The 24,004-nt window shown below is 48.8% G+C and overlaps 1 protein-coding gene across 1 annotated transcript; it reads right to left on the bottom strand.

Annotated features, from left to right (window-relative positions):
• Positions 1–22: 22 nt before the first annotated feature.
• Positions 23–23,652, bottom strand: TP53I11 (tumor protein p53 inducible protein 11). Its single transcript, XM_021533241.2, has 7 exons — positions 23,524–23,652; positions 6,881–7,250; positions 6,274–6,332; positions 5,682–5,730; positions 5,164–5,260; positions 4,619–4,720; positions 23–3,724 (listed from the first exon to the last, which is right to left on the bottom strand). Exons 2-7 carry the CDS (start codon positions 7,007–7,009, stop codon positions 3,591–3,593), a joined length of 570 nt encoding a protein of 189 aa, XP_021388916.1. The 5' UTR covers positions 7,010–7,250; positions 23,524–23,652; the 3' UTR covers positions 23–3,590.
• Between the last annotated feature and the right edge of the window lie 352 nt (positions 23,653–24,004).

Here is a 24,004-nt window from a genome sequence, read left to right as displayed (position 1 = left end):
ACCAAAAAATAAAAGAAAGATATTGTGACAGTGAAGTGAAACAGCTTTAATTTTCACTATTTGCTTGGTGTTAAGTACAGTCACTTTCTTATCAGAGGAGAAATAAACTCAGGTACAGCAGCTAAAATGAGGTATAAATTGAAGTGTCCCATTCTCCCCTGCACCACCACCCCCCACCCACACCCTCCCAAGTAAAAACACTTGACCAGAAAAGAGGCCAGCTTAGGACAGACAGAGCCTCTAGGTATATCACCAGCTCCAGTTTGCCAGATATTGGTTAGATGCAAATAAGAAGATGTAGGGAGTTATGTGAATTGATGAGTTTTTCTCACCCTCCAAAGTGAGGGCTCTCTGAATGCAATGTTTTGGGTCCATCCCTGGCAGAGAAAAGGGGGTCAGCTTTAAGTCCTGGCCTGTGCCTGCTTGGAGCACAATTCTTTGGGGAACAGACCCCCAGTCCTGCACAGCATTGTACAAATGCAGGAAGTTCCCTTCAATCTCCCTCGGGAGATGACATCAGTCCAAGGCCTCTCTCACAACGTAACAGATAAGAAAGCTGAGGCCAGTGGAGATGGAGTTTTTTTGTCAGCAGATGAGCCTGAAGTGACACCTCAGGGTTTTTTGATCCCAAATTATGTTCTCAACTGCCACCTGCAGCTGTGATGTCAGCACTTCCATCCTTGGGGACACAGTTCTGTGCAGGTTTGGCATCCTCCCTTTCTCCCCATTCACAGCAGAGTGAAGACAACCAGGTGCAGCTGGTTTCTGGCAGTGCTGCAGCTTCTCTACCTGGGCTGCTCAAGACACCCTGAGCAACTCCCTCCTAGGCCTCACCTGCTATGCATTCACCGCTTCCAGTGGGCCTGACAATGTTTCTCCTGCTGCTGAGAAAGGGACATGCCAGGAACCACAGCTTAGTTAGAGGAGGTGTAGAGCTCTGTATTTTCTACATGGTCCACTTACAGCAAGATGGAGCAAGAAGCATCAAAATAATCCAACTTCGTGTCTCCACTTTCAGGACTAGGTACCAAGTAGCATGAAATCTTTTAAGTGACCACTCCCCCAGGCTTTGCTCTATTTTGGAGCAGAAAAAGCCATTGACCAGCAAACCTAGAGTGGCTGTTTCAAGTTTTGCAGAAGCAGCTGCTTATCAGGGGACCAGAGAAATCTAATTTCTTATTTAAAGCTATCCTGGAGAGATGTAACTGCTTCCCCCACAGTCCTACCTGATCTAACCATCAAGACGGCTTTGGAGTACTGCTCTCACATAGTGCAGTTAACTCACTTCTCTCACCTATGGGATGACATTTTAAGGTATGTTAATTAGCCCCGAGTCATAACTAAGTTCATAGGACCTGTGGCCAACAGATGGGAGGCAGCATGAAGAAGACCCTCCATGTCCTTCTTCTGTAAGGTTGCTTTTGCTGTGGTAGGTTTTACTTGTCTGTCCTAGAAATATAATTCCCAACCCACCCCCAAAAACCAACCATCAATCTGTGTATACATTCATGTGACATCCCAAAACATAAAGAATCAAGTCTCACATACCTATACCCACAACTACAGCCAAAGTGCAACACTGAGGCCATTGCAGCTGCCCATGCAGGTGATGCACAGGGGGAGAGCAACAGCCACAGCATGCCATGCTCTGGCTCCAGCATGCTGCACCACTTTGTCTAATTTCTGATCCTCTCCAGTCTGCATTTGATCATTACCTGCCTCACAGGGAAAGGTTTGCCTCTTAGACCCCAATTCTTCTATCTGAACAGGAAATCTCCTCCTAATTAAAAGTTTTAGTTGCTCAGTATCATTTTTGGACATGCTGAAAGCAGCTTGACAAGCGTGTATTGTCATGAGGCTCCAGAATTTAGCCTACTGTTGGATGTTGCCTCTCCATTTGATTTACTTATTAGGCAAAAAACTAAGTTACAGTTGTGATGTTTCCTGATTTAACAATTTCCAATATTGTTACGTGACAGACATTTTGCATGGCCAGTAAGTACAATGCACACAGTTTCCCAAGCTTATGCAGCTGCTTCTAAATGCCAAAAGCACTAACACAACATACAATAACTACCCACTACCTTCTTCTAACTCTACTAAGATATTAAACAGCAATAGCTGTAGATCCCAGTCTTACCAGTGGCTTGAGGACTGTTGTTCACACAAGCAGTTCTGTTTGTGTAGGAATCTTTCTACTGGGATTTTGGAACATCAGCTATATTCCAGGATGTGCTTTGATCCAGTCAACAGTAGTGCATGAGTAACAAATCTATATCCTGTACACAGACCTTCTGGCTTTAGTCCCATGGAGAATAAAAAATGCTGCCTCAAGCTGTGGACAGGGATAATCCACAAGAAAAGCATGAGGAAGCAGAGCAGGCAATGCTGTTAAGCCCAGGAGATGCTGGAGAAATTGGCTAGCGAGTACTAAAGCACATTTAGTCTGTCCTTGCCATCATACGCTCCGCTCTTTGCTGTTCTTCATCCCATTTACATATTAAATATCTTAATGCTACAAACTTTGGTCCTCTCTTCTCAAGGTCAGAAGAGATGTGATGCAGATACTAGCAAAGTTGGAACATCATCTCCCACAGCCAGAGCCCACATCTAGAGACAATTCACTGACCCAAGCATCTGTGCAGATGCTCTTACTGTTACAATCCTCTGCTCTTACCAGTGCTAACCACAACAGCGCTCCAGCTCCTGCTCAACTAAAGCACCTGCACACCCACCACTGCTACTACCATCAGTAAAGCTTCAACTGTAGGAAGTGTTCTGGGGTGAAGGGGACAGGACCCCAGCCTAGAAACTTCATTAAACACCCCAAACAAGGGGATGTCTTTGTGCTCAATGGGCTATTTCCAGTAGCTTCCCACTTCCCACATCTTGTAATTCAAGTTGCTCCACTGTTCCCAGTGATGTCCCTGCAGAGGGAACAACCAGGGTTCTCCCTCTTCTTTTGTTGTATCTCTTGCCAAGCCCTACACAGCATCTGGTGCAAAACTATGAACTACACAAAAATGCATCTCTGGCAGAGAGGAAAGAAGAGCTGTTTGCAAAGCACTGAACTTGACTCCATCCAGCTTTGGCTACCTGGGTAGTCAGTACTTGCTAAAAGGGGAAAGGGCTGTAAACCAGGGGAGGTGCAAGGCTTACCAAATAGAGTAGCCAGATCCTTTGTTGGTTGTCTTACTGCCCTGTCTCCTCAGGGATTTGGTTTCAGTATGCTGGCCTTATTTTGTGCTTTGTTCCAGTGGGTTCAGAGCCTGTGATCCCATCAGCCAGTTCCCTCTAGAAAACTGGCTTTTTTCCCTGAGCCTGCCAGGCCCACACACGTCCCTGAGCCTTCCTCCCCACTGTTCCTCACCTCCTGCAGAGGGGCTGGGGGGGTCCCACTGATGTTGCTCCCCCCATTTCACCTGGCAATGCCACCAGCACTGGGTTTCACACTGATTCATGCCGGTAAAGAAGGAAACTAGAACCAAAAGGGACTAACAAAAAAAAAAATTAAAATGTATAATTATAATGCCAAATTACCGACACAAACTCCCCCCTCCCACCTTTCCCATAACAAAAAAGCCCAGGAATTAGACTTTCTTGGGACGACGTCCAACTTGGTAATAATAATAAATGCTGATGAGGATGAAGAGGGCTCGGCTGACCATGAGAAGCACGGCACCTGTGGCTATCCGGCTGCTCTCAGCCAGGGAGACAGTGGTAACTGGAGGAGAAGGAGAGAGACAAGACAGAGGTTGGTGATGCAAAACCAAAAAGGAGACAAATGGCACAACGCTGTTTTCTGCTGCCCTCTAACGCAGAGCTTCGGCAGGAACTGCTGAGCCTTTTAAGTGCAGGAGCTTTCAGCACAGGCTCGCTCACATGCACAGTGAGCCCATGGCAGAGGCTCTTCACTAGCTTCTTTTCACAGCCTTGAAGACTGCCGTGGACCCCAGAGCTCTCCCTTAGACAGAACCTGCTTTCAAGGCAGCCCCACATTCAGGCAGCTTGAAACAGTCACTCAAGCAGATGTGAGTTTCCATTATGCTCAGGTGTTAATCTGGGAGTCACATCCTCCTAAATTTGTTTTGTGGCTTGAACACTTCAGTGCTGATAAACATTTCTCAACTTTAGAAGCATCTATAGAATATGCACAGTCCACACACATCACCTCTATCGAACTTTTCTGGCCACCAACACATAGTTCATATCTAAACCAGCTATACACTGAGCTACCAAGACACACATACAAGAACCCCCTTCATTGTTAAATATAGATAAGCTCCCTAGAAACAAGCTAAGTGCTATGCTCTGTTTTGGCAATACTAAACATCCCCCTTTTTAGTGTAGGTTGTTAAAATCTTTTCTTGTTAGACCCTGCATCTAGGCAGCATGCTCCAGCAATGACCTGTGCTGGCTATGAAGCCCAGGACATTTGCAGGGGGAAAAATTACCGAATTGGCAGAGGGCGATGTTCAAGGAGCAGCCCAGGGCAGAGGCCATTCCACGGGGGAGAAGAAAGGCGAGCAGCTGGCACGGAACACGCCAGCGCCCTGCCCACCGTGGGTCCCGCTTTCCCACGCGGTCTTCGCACCCTCCTCCTCGTCCCGGCACTCACCCAGGAACTGCACGGCGAAGTAGCAGGCCTCGGCCAGCAGGCTCCAGCGGATGATGGCCTTCTCGGCGGTGTACAGGGCGTTCCACATGATGAGCGCGATGCCTGCGGGGACAGCGGCGCGCTGCCAGGCCGGCGCCGGCCGCGCTTCCCGCCCGCCCCGCGCGGTGCCGCTGCAGGACGCGGCCCGGCCCGGCCCCTCCCCGCACAGCCTCCCCCGGCTCCCCGCGCCGCCCGGGATGCCGCCTGCCCCTCTCCCGCTCTGCAGGCTCCCTTCGCTGGGGTACGTGGGGTGATCCCCCAGGGATTCGGAGCGTGCACAGCCCTTCCTTCTTACCCTACCTGCCTGAATCCCTGCTAGGAAAAAGCAGCAGTAGCCAAGCTTTTCAAAATACCCCTCGGCAATTTCTTTGCTAACAGCAGATGTTCTGCTCTCCATCTGCAGGTGTCCGGCCGGGCATGGGCTTTGTCCCCTGCTGCCGTTTTGGCCACCTGTGCCCTTCCTCTGCGGGGCAGCAGCATCCCCAGTGTGGTGGTACGGCACTCACTGAGGAGGGCTCCTCCATAGAGCCGGATGGGAGTCTTGCTGCTCACCGATTCCTCCTCAAAGATGGCATCAAAGAGCTGGTCAGGGAAAGCAAGGGCCTGGCAGAGGTGAGAGAGAAACTCAACAACCTGAACTGGCCACCAAAAAAAGACTTCTTGGGCAGCAGCATCAGGCCTTTGTAGGATTGGAATTGCTGGCCAGGAAACTGGAAATTAAGGAGGTGCAGAAATATCACCATGTCAGCTATGAGCTGCATGGCTGGTTTTTGTGACCCGGGCTGTCTTTCCCCGGTTTATGGGCCCTGCTAATGAAAACAGGCTCACAATGGGAACAAACTGCCAGGGCCACTGTTGGCAAAGCCCATCACAGAGACAGTGAGGGCAAAGGCCTTGCAGGAGAAAGCAGTAGGAGCTGCTGGAGGCAGGGGAGAAGAGAAATGCCAGGGACCAAAGGGCCATGCTGGGGCACCCCATTAGCAGTCAGGAGCTGATTCTTGCCAGGAACACATCCCTCACTTACCATGACAGCGACCCCGGAAAACATGACGGCGGAAACAAGCTGCCAGACCCTGCGTGAGAGGGAAGACAGAGGACCCAGCATGAGCTTGGGGTGACCCCATCACTCATACTTCACAAAGTATTTCTGGCTGCCTGCTCGTTCATCAGCCTTCAGCCTTTCCCCACGCACAAACATGACAGCCAGAAACCTCTCATGGAAGGTCTCAGCTTTCCACATCCTGCTAGCTCAGCCTCAACATGCAGACCAGCCTTGCTGGTGAGACAGAGCCAGACCCCCACACCCAAGAAAAGGAGAGAGGTGCCAAGAGGATGGTGCAGAGTAGGGTCCCCACAGGACACACACAGTAGAACAGGAGCTCCTCCAGCCCCACGCAGCCCTTGTAGTTGTCTGCATATACAATGAGACAGGAGCTTGAGTGCCTCAGTCTCATTAATGGGGGAAGAATGAAGAGCTGGTCTGGTTCCACAGCCTGCAAGAAGCCCCTGCAGGGAGCAGTGATGCTCACACAGTGGCAGAGTTGTTGTCAGAAACCAGAGCTCCCAGGGCCAAGGGTCCTCAGATAACCTAGCTCCAAGGTGATCCAGTACCTTACCTGAGTCCTAGTGGTTCCCGGACTGCAAACTTGATTTCATTTCCCAGTACTTGGCTAATCTGAAATTCAAATGAAAGACACAAGCTAAGCAGATCCTTCTCCAGTCTTCAGGCAGTACTCACCAGCCCAAAACCTCATATGTAATCCCATGTGGGAGTTTATCTCAGAGGGCCTGAAGAAGGAGGAGGGCAAAGGATTCAGCTGTGACTCTTTGATCCCAACACCTGCCTTGATTTCCATGAGGAGCTGCAGTCCCTACTGCTCCCTTACTGGGATCAGCCACCTGCAGCATGCAGCTGGGGAAGGGTCAACACTTAACTCCTGTTTCCTCTTAGCTATGGAAGAAGGGAACTGACTCCTCACACACCTGCATGTCACATCCTGATGGAGCACAAGCTCCTGCAGAGCCCTCAGGGTGTCACAGTATCTGTCCTGCTGTCATGTGCACACCACCCAGAGCTGTTCATGTTCATGTGAACATGCTCCCATTCACAATGCCTGGTTGTAACTAGCCCAAACTATGTGGATAGGCCAACCCTGATTTGCCCAGCAGAAGGTCCCTTTTCCACCACTACCGCACATGGCCTTCGCTCTCTGCTGCCCTCACCTTTGAGCGATGGACCTCGCCATCATCATCCTCCCCGCCGACGCCCAGGATCTTGCGTGTCTTCAGCCTGCTCACCAGGTCGGTCTGGCTGTGCTTCTTCATCAGCGGCGGGGGCTGCTTCGCCGCCATGGCGGTGGCCCTGCCCCACCGAGCCCTTGGCTGGGAGGTGGCACAAGGAAGGTGCAGGAAGCGACTCCGCTGTCACATGAAATTTCACGACGTCTGGGAAAAATAAAACAACCGCCGACGCAAAATCTTTCTGTTAGGCTGGCAGACGGCTCCTCATCCTCGTGGGGCAGGGAGCCCTGGCAACGAGGCCGGCCCAAGTTACAGGTGGCTCATCTCAGAATGATCCTGCCGTCTCTGGGATCTGCCATGGGAGGGGAAAGAAAAAACTTAGAGCAGAGTGGCTTTAGCATGGACATTTAGTTATAAATGCTTTTTGACCTATAAACCATAATCTCGTCTATCCCAGCATGAAGCAATGCCCAATAGTACCTCTTTGCTGTTTTGCAGATTAGGGGAATTGTGTCTCAGACTAGGGGAATTAAAATCATTAAGTAATGCTTGGCCTTTTTTCTTTTCTCATGCAATACATCACATTCTTAATCTGCCATTTCAAGTATCAGTTATTAATTTGTATGTCCCACTACTCCTGATGCTGCAGCCCCCAGGCCGTGCCAGAACATATCAGCCCCTGAGCAACAAGAAGCCAGAGGCATGATTTTCCTTGAGGACACTCACTTTACTTTCTGGGAAATGATGGAAATTAGAAACTACAAATATTATCAGGGATAAGTAAATACAGGCAATGAGAATTGAAAAAGATAACTTCTGCCCTGGCATGCGTATAAAGCTACAGGTATTGAGTCCCACAAAATCACTCTGTCTCATCCCACAAATATAAAACCCTGGAAATCCTTAGTTCAGAAAGCTTTTTCTTCCAATTTGTCTTCATTTTATCTTGGCTCAGCTGAACACAAACACTTTTTTCCATTTGCTACTTGACCCTTCCAGAGACCCAGAGAAATTCTCCCCAGGCACCAAGCACAGCTAATTCAGCCCAAGCAAGTGTAGGGCTCATACCCCAGCTGAACCTTCCCAGAGCTGCCCCAGGAGACAATTTATGCTGATGTCTAAATATTTCATGAGTCTTTGGAGAATAATAAAATGATAGAAAATTATTTTGGCATTGTGCATGCAAATGTTGTGCCAGTGCCTTGCGAGGGATTTCTCTCTCAAAGGAAAACCCTTCCCTTTGGTGGCTGAGACAAGAACAGCCCATCCTGTCTGCAAGTGTCCAACATAACTCTTTCTTTAAGGCGAAGTTAAGAAGTCTTGCTGGGATGGTGCAAAAGGTGAGCCCCATGATCAAGGGTTTAATAAGATCCTTTCAGCAGACCAGGTAATATGATTTTCAGTGAACCAGCTGAACTACTCTGTGCTTTGGAGGTACTTCTTTTGGATTGTAGCAGGGCTTGTTTGGTCGTGGGTTTTTGCTCCTATTTCATTGAATAATTAAGCCCAAGTTCCTGGAAAGGCAGCACAAAGCCAGATGCTGCAGTCAGGATCTAGAAATATTTCAGAACTGGGACAGTGGAAAATAATGGCACAGAAGGTAGAAGTTGTATACTCAGGCCTACTTTTGAGCACAAGGCAGGAAGCTCAAGTGGTAGCTGACAGTAGAAAAGTTTGAAAGATTTATCATGTCTGTGGTTTGCCAATCTAAGCTGTCACAATAAATTGTGTGTATTCAAATCTAGATAATGCACACAAAATTCATGCTAAAGCCAGAGTGATAGGTCTAAAAGAAAAGCTCAAACTCTTTCACTAGCTACAGTTTTTGCAATTTTTTCTGCTCCTGGCTGATCCAGACTCACAAGGTTGAAGGCTGAGTGGTTTCCCACCAGAAGTGCTGAAACCAGAGAAGACGTTGCTGTGGGATTTCTAGCCCGGCATTTTCCAATCAAAATGCATCCATTCCAATTGTGACACAACAGTCGCGTGGTGAATGCTCCTCTCTCTCACTCTGAGGCCATCCCACATCTCTAAAGTTGGGGGGGAAAGTCTGGCAGTGGGCCTGAGCAGGAGAATCCTACTGGCTCTCCTCAGGGATAAGAGACTTGAGGCTTGCTGGTCTTGACAGGATTTGGAGTGCTGAGTGTGCTGGCCATGCCATCCTGACATTTCTGGATCTTTCCTGGTTTATTGCCTGGGAAAGCCTGATGCCCACACCTCCTGCTCTGGCCTCATGGTCAGAAATGTCAGAGGAAGGGAAGATGGAAAGGGGGGTAAAAAAAACGAAAGTAAGGAAGAAAAATTAAAAAAACAAAAAAGGAAAAAAAGTAAAAAAAGAAGGAAGAAAAAGAAAAAAAAAAAGGAAGAAAAAGAAAAAAAAAAGTAATAGAGACTTTCTCCTGAGAGCAAGAAGAAAAGAAAGGTGGGACTCCATGACTCACCAATGCAGACCGCACTGAATAGCTTTGTGATTACAGAGGCAGTTTAGCAACTGGCTCAAGGCCAAAAGATCAAAATTTGCCTTCGTAATTTGTCTCGCTAGTTGCTTTCAGGGCAGGAGTTGGTGGAAATTTATCCACATCATCATTAACACTGCTCTCCCATTAAGAGTTTCCATAATTTGTGGTAAACTGCTGGCTAAGAGCCGGGACAACACGGGCCAGACACAAATGCCAATAAAACAATCCGGTGCATAAACCCACACTCCTACAGCACAGCTATAGCATGGCCCCACAACCAGTCCCACATCTCATTATCCCCCTCAACCAGAGCCAGAGCCAGGCTGACGAATGCTGAATATTAATGGCTAACAAGCTAATGAATGCAATTAACGCTAATTCAGTGACATTCAGATAGAAGATGCTGAGGATTATAAAACACTATACTTACATTAATGTATCCTGACACACTGACAACTTAGAGGATTGTTTCTATTAGCCTGTGAGTTTGCAAAGGGAAAACTCTACCTCCTCCTTCTCCTGCGATTCTCTCCTCCTTAATCCTTTTTCCAAGCATCCCAGGGACTGTGCAGATCAACCACCATACACAGGCAATTCCTACTCCCTGCCACAGCTCTCTGTGATGGGCACTGCCTATGTGCAGCTGAAAGAGGGTTTTTTCCTCCTAGATCCCTTTTCTTCGCAGGCTCCTTTCAGTGTCTGCTCCCTTGCTCAGCTGTTCATCGTACTGCATTCAATTTTGATAGCTATTGCTTAGTGGTGCAAAGAAACCCCACTGGTGCCACACCAATGATAGCTGAATCTGTCCCACCTCCACAGCTCTTCCCCCAACGTCTCTGCTTCCCTCCCAGCGTCTGGAGAGGCGAGCTCCGCAGCGTGGGAGAGAGGAGACTCAACCGCACACGGCGCTGCAGCAGCCAGAGCTGCGCACCCACTGCCGAGTGCAGAGCCAGACCCCGCTCCAGCAGCACCTGGAGCTGACAGCCTACAGCTCCTGCAAGCCAGAGCCTAACTGCTCGTGGGTGGCAAACTGGCTGCCTGGAGGACAGCGCTCCCCAGGGCCCTGGGAGCAGGGATGCTGCCTCCTGCTAAGCTGAATGGCACTGTCATCCACAGTGCAGCCTTTTACCTGGCAAAGCAGTGGTGCTTGAATTAAAGAGCTGTCACTACAGAATCTCTCGCTCCAAGGGTTTGATGGCACTTCCAATCTCTATGCAGAGGAAGGGAGTATGAAACTAGAGCCAAGCTGGGACAATGAAATGTTTATACACTTCAGCTGGACACAGTTTGTTCAACTCTATCACGTTCAGGCCAGTGAGAGGATTCTTGCACTCCTGTGTTAGATTTACCAAGTCATTATGTCTAAGACAGGCCAACATCTCAAGCCCACTTTGATTTGTTATGTCTAGGAATTATCCGAAAAGGTGTGGTGGATGTCTGCACTGGATGTGGATGTCAAGCCTAACAGGGCACTTGCAATGTCTAAGCATCTTCTACAGAGCACAGATTGAGAACCAATACTAAGTATGAAGCAGATGAAGCAGAGGCAGTGTCCCTTTCCAGCACTGGAGTTCTCTGGGAGAACTGGCAGAGCCCAGGGGAGTTCTCCAGCAGCACAATGAAGTTACATATGAGAAAGGCATCCACCATGGCAGTTGTGCCCTCAGAGATGGGTTGATGCCCACAGCATTTCTCTTGCAAGGGCCTGGCAGCTGTAATGGATTTGTCTAGCTCTTCTGATGTTCCTCCAGGCTATGGTAGTCTGTCTCTTTGCTGCTGAGGACTGTCCTGGGTCCATGCAGCTGCTCTGGATCCCATACCTCATCAGCCACAGAGCTGTCAAGAAAGCCTGGGCTCAAACACGCGCACAGTAAAGAGGAGAGGCAGTGGAAACACAGGTGGATTCAGGACAAGATCCATAGATCTACCAAGTATCTTGGTCCTTGCAAACAGTACACTGTTGCCTAATCCCATGGGACCCAAGACTCCTTTTTTCCCCACCATACATGAAGGTTCAGTCTGCTCACTTTTATCCGCTTAAAATCTGTTCATAAACAACCTCAGACACTTCAGGACTCTGAAATCCTGAGGCATGGGTAAGTTGTCTATGTCTAACCCAAAAACACACCTGTGAGTCACAAAACTCTTTGTGCATCCTATCTAAATGGCCTAGCAAGAGTTTCCCATGGAAGCCCAAGGCACAGCAAACCCTGAGCCAGAACTCTCCATGTCCCATGTAACTACCAAAATATAGCTATTTTCATTGTCTATTTCTGCAACTGCACATCCCAAACCCACAGTGAGCAAACCAGCTTCCTGTCTAGATTTCTATCAAGCGTGGAGATTTAGACTATTAGGACCTCTCTACCATCAACCAGCCAGCTGGGAATTAAACTTGATAAAGCCAAAAATAACCTGATGCTCAGGCAGTAAAAACAATTAGCACTTAGCCACCACAGCAGCAGAATGTGGTGGCTGCTCCCGCTCTGTCTGGCACAGTCTGTACCCCTAAGCAACAGGGAGACTTCCGATTTCTCACCTGTAACAAGCCAGGTACACAGGACTCCGTTCCCACAGAAACACCAGCCCTTTCAGCACAGAAGGTTTTTTGCAATACCAGCAGGAAGCATGTCTTGACAGAAGCTCATGCCCAGCCCTGCCACAGCCCCGTAAAGAACTCTAAAAGGCAAAGGGAGTTGTTTCCTTAAGCAACTCTAAAAGGCGCAGGGAGACTGTGTCATCCCTAGGGAACACCTACAAACCTGGGCAGTAGATTTCCTGCCCCTAAATGATGAAAATGCAAAGCAACATCCTTAGGTCAAAGGACATCTTCACTGGATGCCTCCAGATCATCTCCCAAGTCATCTGCAACGCACCAAGAGCCTCAGGCACATCTAAGCTCACCCTTCAGGCTAAGCACATCTCATGGCCAAATACCATTGACTGAGCTCTCCAAAGCTGTTTGTGAGAGGTGCAGAGTTGCCCGTGACCACAAAGCCTCTACTCACAAGGCAGTTGCACCCAGTGCCTACAGCAGCTCTGGCAATCTCAAGTGTAATGGAAACAGCCACCATCACCTCTCAACAGGGGACAGAGCCCTCTGCAACCTTCTGGGGAGGAAAGAGTTAACTTGTGTTGTGTACTCAGTCACCACTTCATGCAAAAATGGACATCCAAAGTCTGAAGTCCAATCAGCCTTTTCCATGCATCCTCTCCTCCGTCTGCTTCAGGGCTGCTTTAGCCCAAGCAGGCTCAGCCCCTGCATCCTCCTCCACATTGTTCCTCCACAGTCCCTGGGTGCAGCAGCTCCTGCCCTCAGGCTCCTCGTGGCTGTACAAACATCCTGCCCCAAGAAGAACCACTATTGGCTATATCCCACAGCATCTGGGAGGTATGGCCCATCTCTGGAATTTTATTGCCTCTAGGTTTTCAAATTTCCTTTTGCAGAGACCACAGGAAAGTTTCTGTCTGTGTCGCGGGATGTGTTATACAGTAATCAAAACCTGTAAAGTGCTCAGTTTCCCCAGAACACGATAAAAAAGCTCTGTTGCTCTACTAGTTTCTCAGATGGGAGCTATAATTAAATACAGCAACCTCACTCCTGCCGGCCTGCCAACCACCACCTGCAGCAACTCGCTGACCCCTCCATGCAAGCCTGGGCAGCACCTCAGGGGAGAAATGCTTGTTTGCCTCTCGCAGCAGCTGGCAGGGCAGCCTGTGACACGCTGCACGGGCTCGAGCAGGCTCCCTGCACAGCTGCGGTGACCAGCACAGTACACAGGGCTCCCCACGGGTGCCCAGCTGGCCCCAGTGCAGCCCCTCTGTCTGGGTTCTGGGGGCTGCTGCCACAGGGGACACACAGGCTTCACCCTTCATCTACCACACACGTGTGTGCTCACACCCCACGTGCAAGCCTGGCCACGCCACCCTGCCTTCTCAAGCAGCCCATCCCTGGGTTGAGGTGCATTTTGGCTGCAAATACAAAGGAGGCAAGGTACGAGCACAACAATGTACAACAGCTGCTTCAGCAGCTCTCATCTATGTGACTTACATGAAAGTTCATCCCCTGCATCATCTTCCTCTCTGCCACCAAGGCTCTCAGCCCAGCCAGCCACAGCAACCCATCACCTCAAAGCTGCCCTTGCTCTCCCCAGCCACCTCCCCACCCAGCCCCTCGCTGTCTCAACAGATGGCCACAACCAAGCAGTTAAGTTTCCCAGGAAGCTGAGAGGATGGAGAGAGGGACAGGGAAGTAGGACATATTAGGATCAGGTACTGTTTCTTTTTAAAGGCATTAAAAAGGAGAATTTCTCTTTGGTTCCCAGCTGCATTAGACAGGTGTTTATGAGAGACAACCCCAGAAGCTTAACAGGCCATCTGTCCTGCAGATGATTTCTACAGGGAAACATTAGAAGGAAAAATAAAACCCATATGCACACACAGAGAAACACACACACACAAAGGAAACCAACCCACCCAAGTAAATCAACCCTTGCTACTGAAAAAGAGCAGCTTAAAAAGCTAGGAAAGCCCTTTAACCAAACAGGGTCAGTTTTACAGAAACTATGATGAAACTGTGTTTCATCTCCTCTACCTCGCACCTGAGGCATAACAGAGGCTCAAAGGAACTCTATGGAAAGACCCTGGGAGGAGCAGGGAGTAGTCCATACACATGGTGCTTATCCACAACACCACTGGACACTGAACCTTCACTGTAACATGGGGCTTCTTGGCACCTCTTTTCCTGACAACCTCAAACCTCCTCAAATTTTCTTTCTATGGTGCCCCCAACCACCTGACAAGAGACTTTCATAAATGCTCCAGGAAGCCAAAGCTCTCTATTCTCAACAATACCCTGCATCTCTGTACTTTTCCAGAACACAAAAGAAAATTGTTAAGAAACTACAATTTGGGACATTAAGTCCCCTGAGCCACATACAGGCACAACATCCATCTGTATACTGTCACTGAAATAGTGATTTCAAAGCCATTTTCGATGGATGCCCTCCCCAAAGACAATAATCTACACCTCCAGCAACATTAGTTCTCTATCTGCAATTCTGGAACTTACTCAGCACAATGCAACCACTGTGATTTATACACTCTCAACATCTCTACAACCATGAAATGGAAGATGAAATGAGTCTGTTCCACTCCAGAACTGCAAATGCAGATTCCCAACCAGTTTCATGGACCAATTTGCAACCCCAGCCTGAGAACAACTTCTGTAGGACACCCCAGCAGCATCAGATTATTTTCTTCCATTTGTGTAGAAAACAAAGAGTTTCTCATCTCCATAGTCTGCCATGATATGACCAGATGTGCAGTCTAGGCAAACACAATAGGGAGGAAAAAGGGCAGACGAATAAATTTGCATAAATCAGGAAGACTGCCTTTTGGTCTAGTCAGGATATTTCCTGAGTCCCAGGCACACAGGCACTCATAGGACTCACACCTCTCATTGTACAAGCAATAAAGTTTCCTTCCATGAAACACAAGTTCTGTAAATCAGGCCTGGTATGAAATGGCCTAAGCAACTATCAGCCAACAGCTGAGTTGTTAACAACCCTGATATAGAGCATTTCCCATATACATGGTTACATCCACAGCCTGGAAAAAATAATAAAAGTTTATTATTTATGTAAATACATTTAAATTATAAACAATAAGTTATATATTACTGAATTAAGTCATTATAAATGTACATATATATACATATAAATATATGTATTTGTATATGAACATATGTATATAAATATATATATATTTATGTGTGTGTATGTATAAGCACACACACAAATAAGAGACATGGGTTGATTTGTATGGACTTACTTTGGGTCCCACTGCATGATCTCTTGACTGGTTAGTAAAGAATTCAGACTATCAGACCAACCAAGTATGTTTGCATTCACCTACATTTTGGTCTCAAGGGTGAGAGGAGCAGCTTGTCCCAGACTCCTTCATGGGAGATGTCATTTAGAATCTCAACTCCTGCCTCTAGGTGTGCCATTTACTGCCCTAAAGAGTGATACCACCTATGATCTCTCAGCCCTGGACTACCACTTACACACCGCTTGGACCCATCACTTGGGAACACCTTCTCACATCTCCCCTGAATAATTTGCCAGCATTTCCTGTTCATTCACACACAATTAGAACTCTGGGTTTATCGCTCCCTCGTGGCTCCTTACACATGAAATGAGCCCAGACATGCAGACAGGCTCAGGGAGTTGCTTAGCAAAAACACGATGGAGAAGGCCTCCCAACAAAACACATACTTCAACTACTTGGTAGCCTATCCCAACTTGGCAAAAATCTCCCTCTGACACCTTAGCAGTTTCTATAGCAACAGGTTACTGCTAAAAATGTCAGACGCAAAATTCCCCATGTTGGGCAAACAGGAGCTAGGAGGACAGATTTAGAAGAGGAAAACTTCTAAATAGCTGCTGCCAGAGCTAGCACAAGCTCTGCTAATTCACAAGTTGGTGGTGAAACAACTTCAAAGAAACTTCTAGCAACCCACTAGAGGGGGAACACATGGTGCACAGGGACATATCTGTGGAGCACTGTTCCACAGTATTCTTCAGAACGAGGAGGAGCCACAAGTATCCCCCTCTCATGTAAAGAGGCACTTGAAAGTGAAACCAGCTGTTTTTGGGAACTACAGTGCAGCATGCAGAGTAGGAAGCCTGAAAGCCCAGCTATTAGATTACAGGTTTGGCAGTTCTGCTGCTCCTTCCATAAAATCAAGACTGGTTCATTAAACCTCTGAGAGCTTAGTTTTCCCAGATGCATATGAAAAGTAAATCTACCACAGATCATTTACCTCATGTGCAGCAGGTGAGACATCTTACAAGCAATGGCCTGGCTACTGTACCCCACCAGTGCCAGGTCATGACACTTTGGCATGCTCTGTGGACTCCTGAGCAGCACTTGCTCATTACACACAACATGTCAGAGGCAGAAATGCCCCTCCTGGCCTGGCTATCAACCAGCTTAACATGACATAGATTCTTTTCTTTCTGTCTTCACTCACTGCCAGTGGGAGAACGCACTGGGAAACCTTGGGGTGAACCTCACGTGGATACTGCCTTTGCACACACCAGAAACTCTCAGAAGATTCTCGTGGTCAGATTAAACCCAGATGCAGAAAATCAAAGCAGCCACAGCTCAGCAGAGAGCTGCACAGGGGAGGACGGCGGAAGGAAGCCCACCACACTAATAACAAGTGACTTTATTTGCCACTGTGATTCTCAAGTCAGAGGCTTGAAGAACCCACAGGCTTTCCCCACAAACACAGCACCCACCCCTCTGGAACTCACCCACCCGACTTTGCTTTTATGTGCTGCCGAGTCAGGGGAAAACTGCCTGCACCCATGTATGTGAATGTGCACGTGTTTGTTTATGCATGAGCTGTCAAGCCCCGAATTATGCACAGATCAACAAGGCTCTTTGAATTCCCCAACTATAAAGTGCGTGACATTTAATCTGAGCCTTCCTTTTGGATTTCATATCATGCATTATCAACAATGGCTATTCAGCACACAAGTACCCTTTAGACAGCTTTCATCAGAAAAAGGAACTCATATAAAGGAGATTGAAAGAGACAATGTCTCTGATGCATAACAGGTTCTCCATCTTCCACAAAAGACCAGTGTATGTGTACTGTGAAGAGCATTCACAGAGTCAATCTGCCCCCAGCCCAGAGTAAAAGCACTTCATGGGTGGAGAGAATGGAGTTTGGAAGCATCAACTATAACTTGAATCTGTACATCTCCTCACCTCCCTCCTTTAGGCTCCCTCTGAAATAGGCAGGGTGAGCCAACCCCCAAAGGTGAGCATTCTAAGAGGCATCATTCCCTGCAATGGTTCACCTCTTTCCATATACCACAGGTAGAGCCTGGATGATGAGCAAGACTAGGCTACTGATTGCTTTTATATGGATAGACAAGATCAAGATCCTTGCAGTGAACTTTTCACTACCTGATCCTAGGCAAACCCTGTATCACTTTTGCTCATCTCACAGCATGGAGCCACCTTTTGGGATTATGAGAAAACTAGACAACAGCATGCAAGGAAAGGGTATGGAGATGCTATGTCCTATAGTCACAGCCACAAAGGACCCACATCACCTAAGGAACAAAAGCAAGATTTCTCTTTTCATAGCAGAGAGGCAGCAAAGGGGTGGACACCAATATGTGGCATGAACAGCTTGGGTGACAAGGGATATCTTGAGAACTAAGAGGTCCCACAGGGGCTCTCTCTCCTTCTTGCCTGGCACATGCAAGAGAAGAAAAAATGTTAAAGGTAGCACTGACTAGTTCTTCTCCCTACTTTTGTTTGATTCTTCTACCCAGGGACAAGGAGGCAACAGAGAGATTCAGGCAGTCAAATGACAGCAGCATCAGTGCTGACAAATGAAGGTCTCAAGTAACCATGGAAAATGCGGCATTGCCAGATGTCCCATCTCTACTATCAAAGGTTGTTTAAGGACCTTCCCCTCTTTTTGTTTTAAGTCTCAGACACCTGGGTACAACAAGTTCCAGTAACATCAGGATCATTCATCAGGACTCTGTGTGTGTGTGTATACACACACGGTGCTTTGCTACTGTGCTTTTGTATATATACATTTGTCTATAAACATACAGCACAGACTCCTGCTTAGAAGAGCTCATGACATAGAAGTGTCAGGTTTCAGTCAACACTTTCACTGTTACCATTCATTGTAATGTCATTTCCATGCAGCCAGGGCTCTGGGGGTGTCAGGTTGGCCTCTTCTCCGCCATGTCCTTTGACTAATGACAGGCACTTGGTTTGCATGGTGATGTGATGCAGGGAATAAATTGGCTGGAGGGGATGAGTTCAACTGCTTTGTTATTCCTCCATCCATCAACCCTCAATGCATCCTGCTTGTCCAGAGATTTAAACAGTGGACATTGTCACAGTTCATGGAAGGGATTGGAAGAATTCCTAATGAGTTTTTGCCAGCAGACAAGGCAAGAACACCCCAAAGAGAAAACGGCTGCACTGGACAGAGCACTAGGGCAGGAGGGTGGAAGGATGCACCATACGTGCCTGCTGTTCAGAAGCACACCAGATTTCTGGTTAGCACTTACAGAGACTCCACCAGCAATGCTGGTATTGAAGTCAGCTAAATTTTACTCTCACTTTACAATGAAAACAACCTGGGAAAACACAGACAAATTATCTAAATTCTTTGGTTCTGTTCAGTGCAACCTTTGACTCCTGGTAGATCTCTGCTTTCTGTGGATTAATGTTTGGATGCTCTTTATTGCTATTGAGCAGCTTCTACAGAAGCTTTTCTTCCTAGGCCACAAAGAAAGTGTTGGGGAAAGGCCAATACCACCCAGCTCCTCTGGATTCAGTATTGTGTTTTTTGAATTTCCCTCTCCCTCTGCAAGGAGGCAGCTTGTGTTTTTACCTTCTTGGAATGCATCAAACATCTACCACAAATGACATGCCAGGCAGCTAAAATTAAATGTCCAACAGAAAGACTAAGAGGGATTTAAAACCATGTACCTTTAAGATAGCTTGTTTCTTCAGAAAATACTCTGCTTCCTAGAGCTCTGGCTAAGACTGGCAATACAACTCTCCATTTCCACAACACAGTCCTTCCTGAGGACTCTATACAACGTGGCAGTGTCTGCATCCAGGCTGTGCTCCAGCATTGCCCACACATCTCTCGCAGCTCTCACAGTGCCCACAGTACGGGGCACTAGTGAGGCTGCTGCCTGGCTGGGTGCATGCCATGTACAGCAAGGCAGGGCCAGACAGCCAGGAAAGCTGAACTAAAGACACCTTCTTGGCTGTCAGGAAGGATTGGAAGCACAGCTGTCCTTGGGAAACTGCCTGCTCTTTGCCACATCTATCTCCATCTGCAGCACCCCTAGCTGGAAGCCCAGAAAGAAACTGCAGCACCCAACAAGAGCTGGGATTATTTTAAGGCTCAGCAGTGGAATTCCTGGAGCAACGTCTGTTGGCTGAAAGAGCTTCTCAAGTCTTTATACAACCATAAGCATCTGACACCAGAGGTTTGTGTTCCACTCAGAAGGTGGCACCACTACAAAAAGAGCTTCTGCTGCCATCAAGGGTTACTGAATGAACGGGTGCTCAGACAAAAATACCATCTGAGTCACCCATGGAGTTTCCTGAAGACTTGTGGGTTTTCTCTGTAGGTCTCTTTTTTGGCTGCTGACACAGACTTAAACTGTTTACTTTCTCAACCCAGGCAGGATACAGCTAAAAACAAGAGGGTTGCAAGCCTTTGTATGCTGCTCTGCCTGCACCTGCCCCTCTGGGTCACACAAGTCAAAGTGCTGCTGCCTAATTTTATTACGAAAAGGAGGGACTCCTCTCTGCAGTAGCAGGCAGCTGCAAAGGGGACTGCACACTAATCTCCCTCTAAAATACAGAACCCCTTCAAACAAATAATTAGGTGGCCAGTGTTATCTGACACTCCCCAGTGTGCATCTCCCACTACACCAACTCATCCTATAATACTGCTTCTCAGGAGACCAGATAACTGAACTGTGGATTTATTCCTAACTGCTTTTCTTCCCATGCTCTCCTCTGTGCCTTTGACTAAAATTATGTTAATCCAAATCCCTAACAAAAACATCTAGGAAACTTTGCATCAATGGAGCCAGCTACTGGTCCCTATGCTTAGGCTTCTGCTTTTGGCCCCTTAGGTTCAGAACGTGAGCACATAGTTCCTGACCACCAACATCAGCAGAAGCTGCTCGACCTTCAGCACTAAACCCAGCTACAATAGTTTTGATAATTTCCCTGTTTTGGTGATGGATCTCTCCTCTCCAAAATGACAGCAGCAGTCATTACAAATCTGGAGTAGAGCTTTCTTACAGACACTGGTCATTGATTTTGTCCTGTAAAATGAGCTGGGTATGGGTCCAAACAAAGTCTGGTATAAATGAATCATGTACAGCCTAGGCAAGGGCTTCCCAATCAAAACCAATGCACAAATATGCTCAGTAAGTTCTTACTTTGCATACAGGGGGATAGAAAAACATTTACAGATCTAGGTAATTGGAACTTATATGCACTGCTCAGAATGAGGATGAGAGACTTACGTACATTGTGAAACCCAAAAGGAAAGTTTGCTACTGGGGTTTCATCAGAGCCCTGGGAGGCAGAGCTGTGGGGCCAGCACTGTGTGGTGGGCCTTCCAGTAAAACCCTTTTATGTCCAAGCCTCTTCTTCTTCATCTGTCATCTGGGGTCAGTCACACTAACCAGCACCACGGATGGGCACTGAAATACACGGAAATGCACTAAGCCTTGCAGATGACACAGAGCTTCACAAACAGAAGAAGGCCAAGAAGGCCAGAGAGTCATTTATCATTTGTAAAATATCAAGAGTGTCTTTGGTTATAGCTGGGTTTCTTCTTTAATATCTTTTAGCATCTTGAACAATAACTTTTCTAACATGGAGTGAAACTCATGCTAGCCTGTGATCTCCAGGACAGCAACAAGCCCATATTTTCCAAGGCAAGGCAGAAAGCAATGTGAACAGAGAACACCTGGTCACTTCTTAAGTGTTGTTTTTCCTGCTCTGGAAAAAATACAAATGTATTTTGTGGCCAACATTGGGTCTTTTCCTCCCAAGACTTATTTTCACATTCCTACATCAAAAATACAAAACCCAGAAGATTTATGTTCTATAAATAATGTCCCAATAGTGCCAAGGTCACCAAACCATTCCTGCTGGCGCCAGGCCAGAAGTCAAACATAAACAATCCCAACATCTTTCTGGTTCACGTGGGCTTTTATCCTGTGCCAAGGGAAAGCTTGTAGCCAAAAACGTAGCACTAAGAAGATAGACACCCCCCACCTCATGCACAGCTCCACCCAGGTCAACATGCAGCCTCCTGGGCAGCCCGGTGGGAAGGCAGCCAATCCTGCCTGCGTCAGAAGGAGATACTCTTTGTGTTCCAATGGCATTTATCAATTTTCACTAGAAATTTGGGGGCTTACTGGGTGAGTACCAAGCACACGCATCGCACAGAACATTTCATGATCCAAACTGCTCAAAGTGATATTTGTAACCAGCCTGTGGTACCATCCCTCCCAGCCCCTACTATTCAACATGTTGACCTTCAGAGAGCTGCAGGACAAGGGAACACCAGCTGCAGATGTACTCCTGGCATTCTGCATGCTTCAGCACTCAATGCTCAATGAGAACAATAGGAAAACATTTCCCTTTGGATCACACCCAAGCTTCCAAGCAGCTCCAAATGGACTGAAAACCTCAGGGGAGAGCATGTCTGTAGTTTGTTCTCCAAGTGATCAATGCCACCCCAAGCCTCACCTTGCTGTGCATCTCTGGAGATGCTCTTGTGTTCATATCTCAGCAACAGAACTTCACTACAGGCCCACAAACAGAAAGGACCAAATTCTGTTGAGACTGTAGAGCAGAATTCACCTTCTCAGCCTCCTGGCTGGGACAACCATGTACCCAAGGAAGAGCTCCCTTCACTTTGCTCCACAGTCGAAGAACAAGAAACAAGCACATGCTAAAGCAACCAAGTCCCTCCTTTTCCAGCTGCCATCAGTAGCCAGCCCCTCACTGCTGAGGGCACCAGGACACCACAGGTTCATGATGTCCCCCACACTCTGCTGTGCACACATCAGGTGCATATTTATGCAAACTAGCTGAGAGAGGGCTAGGGCTAGTTGTGGTGCTTTCATGCTGAATCTTAAGACCTTGTTTATTTTGGGGTTTTGCCAAAACCTTTCATAGGAAACTTCCTCCCTGGGCAGACTCCCCTGCTTGAACTGTAACTACTATTTATTTGTTTAAAAATCACTTTCCTCATCCACAGGCCCTGAATGCAATTATTCAGCAGGCTGCTCTACTGCAAACAGAGTTACTGAACAAGTTATTTATGCCAAGTCCAGAATAGCCAGTACTCTTGCATACTATGTAGTTTCTAATGGCTCAGCTGTGCTAGTGGTACCCTAATGTCAACAAGGCTTTGGTTGCTGCTGGCATTTGTAACTCACAGCCTTTGCAGACTTAGGAGATTAAATTTACCCATTTAATCATTAGTAGCCCTGATTCTCAGGCAGCTGCAAGAGGGTCAGGTTCCTTGCTCAGGTAAGAAAAAGGCTCACTGAACTCCAACTCCAAGCAGTGCTGAGGCAGGGAAAGGAGCAGGTGCACATTAAGGTGATGCTTCTTGCTCAGCTTGATGTACTCAGTGGAAGCTGTACTCAACAGAGAAGACTGCTCTAGACAAAGCAGTGCACCTGCCCAGATGGGACAGCCAGACCCTGTAAGAGGCATAGCAGACCGCTCAGCACACAGGAACGTGCAAACTCTGGCGGGGATGCAGAACCTGCTGAGACCTGGCTTTTCTCACCTTTCCCTCTGTGATGGCACGGGGTCTCTCGCGGCTTCCTCCCCCTGTGCCTCTCCCTCTATCCCCCCAAGCACCTCTCCTTCCACCATGGCCAAACCCTCCTTGCGGCCAGGGCTCCCCAGCACACCTACGGGATTGCATCCCACGGCGAGCCCCGCTGTGCTAGCTTCCCTCATCCCAACCCGACGCAACGCTCAGCCACCGAGGCTGACCCCCTAGCTTGTGCAGTGGCCAGGACTTAGCCTCCCCTTTCAGGCACCTGAAGTACTCATCTGGGGACCGTGGTCCTCCTGTGACGCTTCCCGAGTAGGCGGAAAAGAACAGAGCGCTTCCAGGAAAGAAGTGACATCGGACCCCTGCCTTTGAGTCGAGTAACAGCCAGGAGAAAGCCCTCGCCACAAAGCCAAGGGACCGCCTGCGCATCACCTCGCAAGGCGGCACGGCGGCTGTCCCTCCAGCGCTCGGAGCAACCTGCCACACTCCCACCAGGATACAACGCTCCACCACCTCCTCCTCCACCCATCCTACCCGGACCGGGCAGGCCAGGACGAAGACGGTCCCATCGCAGCCATGCGCAGCCAGAGCAAGGGCTGATCCCTCTCCTTAAACCCCTGTCCGTCCGTCGGTCCATCCCTCCCTCCCCCGTCCGCGCTGACTGCGAGCGGACGGCGGGGGCCGGCCGCCTGCACCGAGCTCCCGCGGTTCTCCGGGACCCCGAAGGGCGGCGGGGAAAGTCCGCGGCGCGGGGGGACGCGCGCAGCACTCACCGCCCTAGCGCAGGTCCCGGCGGCGGGGGACAGTCCCGAGGGCTCGGCTTGGCTGCCCCATGGGCAGAGCGCTCCGGGGCGGCCGCGGCGCCGCGCAGCCCGCAGGCGGCCAGACTGAGCCCGGCCCCCGCGCGGCGCCGCCTTTACCGCGCCCGCCCGCCCCGCCCGCGCCGGCCCACGGCGGGCGGGACCCGCCACCGCCACCGCCACCGCCACCGCCACCGCCCGACGGGGTGGCCCCGCCGCCCGGCCCGGCCCGGCCCGGCGCAGGAGCGCTGGGCTACCTGCGGGCTGCGCCGGGGTCCCGTGTGGCTTCTGTGCCGGTTACGCGTGGGCCACCTGTGACCGCATCTCAACGCGTGGGAACAAAGAGCGGCGTCCCGGGGCCGGGCTCCTGCGAGGGAAGGAGGGGCGGGGGCATCCATGGAAATAAACCCATGGGAGAAACAAAAGGTTCCTGTCCCACCCGGCCCGTCGGGGC

This window comes from Lonchura striata, chromosome 6 (genome assembly GCF_046129695.1).
Source record: "Lonchura striata isolate bLonStr1 chromosome 6, bLonStr1.mat, whole genome shotgun sequence".
Taxonomy (NCBI): domain Eukaryota; kingdom Metazoa; phylum Chordata; class Aves; order Passeriformes; family Estrildidae; genus Lonchura; species Lonchura striata.
Note: the sequence above shows the minus strand (reverse complement) of the source record. Positions and strands in the feature narration are given on the sequence as shown.

Excerpts from the sequence above, each read along its gene's own strand:
- TP53I11 (XM_021533241.2), bottom strand. The coding sequence starts at position 7,009 with ATGGCGGCGAAGCAGCCCCCGCCGCTGATGAAGAAGCACAGCCAGACC. Across the intron at positions 5,261-5,681 it reads TTTCCGGGGTCGCTGTCATG|GCCCTTGCTTTCCCTGACCA; the intron begins GTAAGTGAGGGA and ends CACCTCTGCCAG. Across the intron at positions 4,721-5,163 it reads CTATGGAGGAGCCCTCCTCA|GCATCGCGCTCATCATGTGG; the intron begins GTGAGTGCCGTA and ends CTGTCCCCGCAG.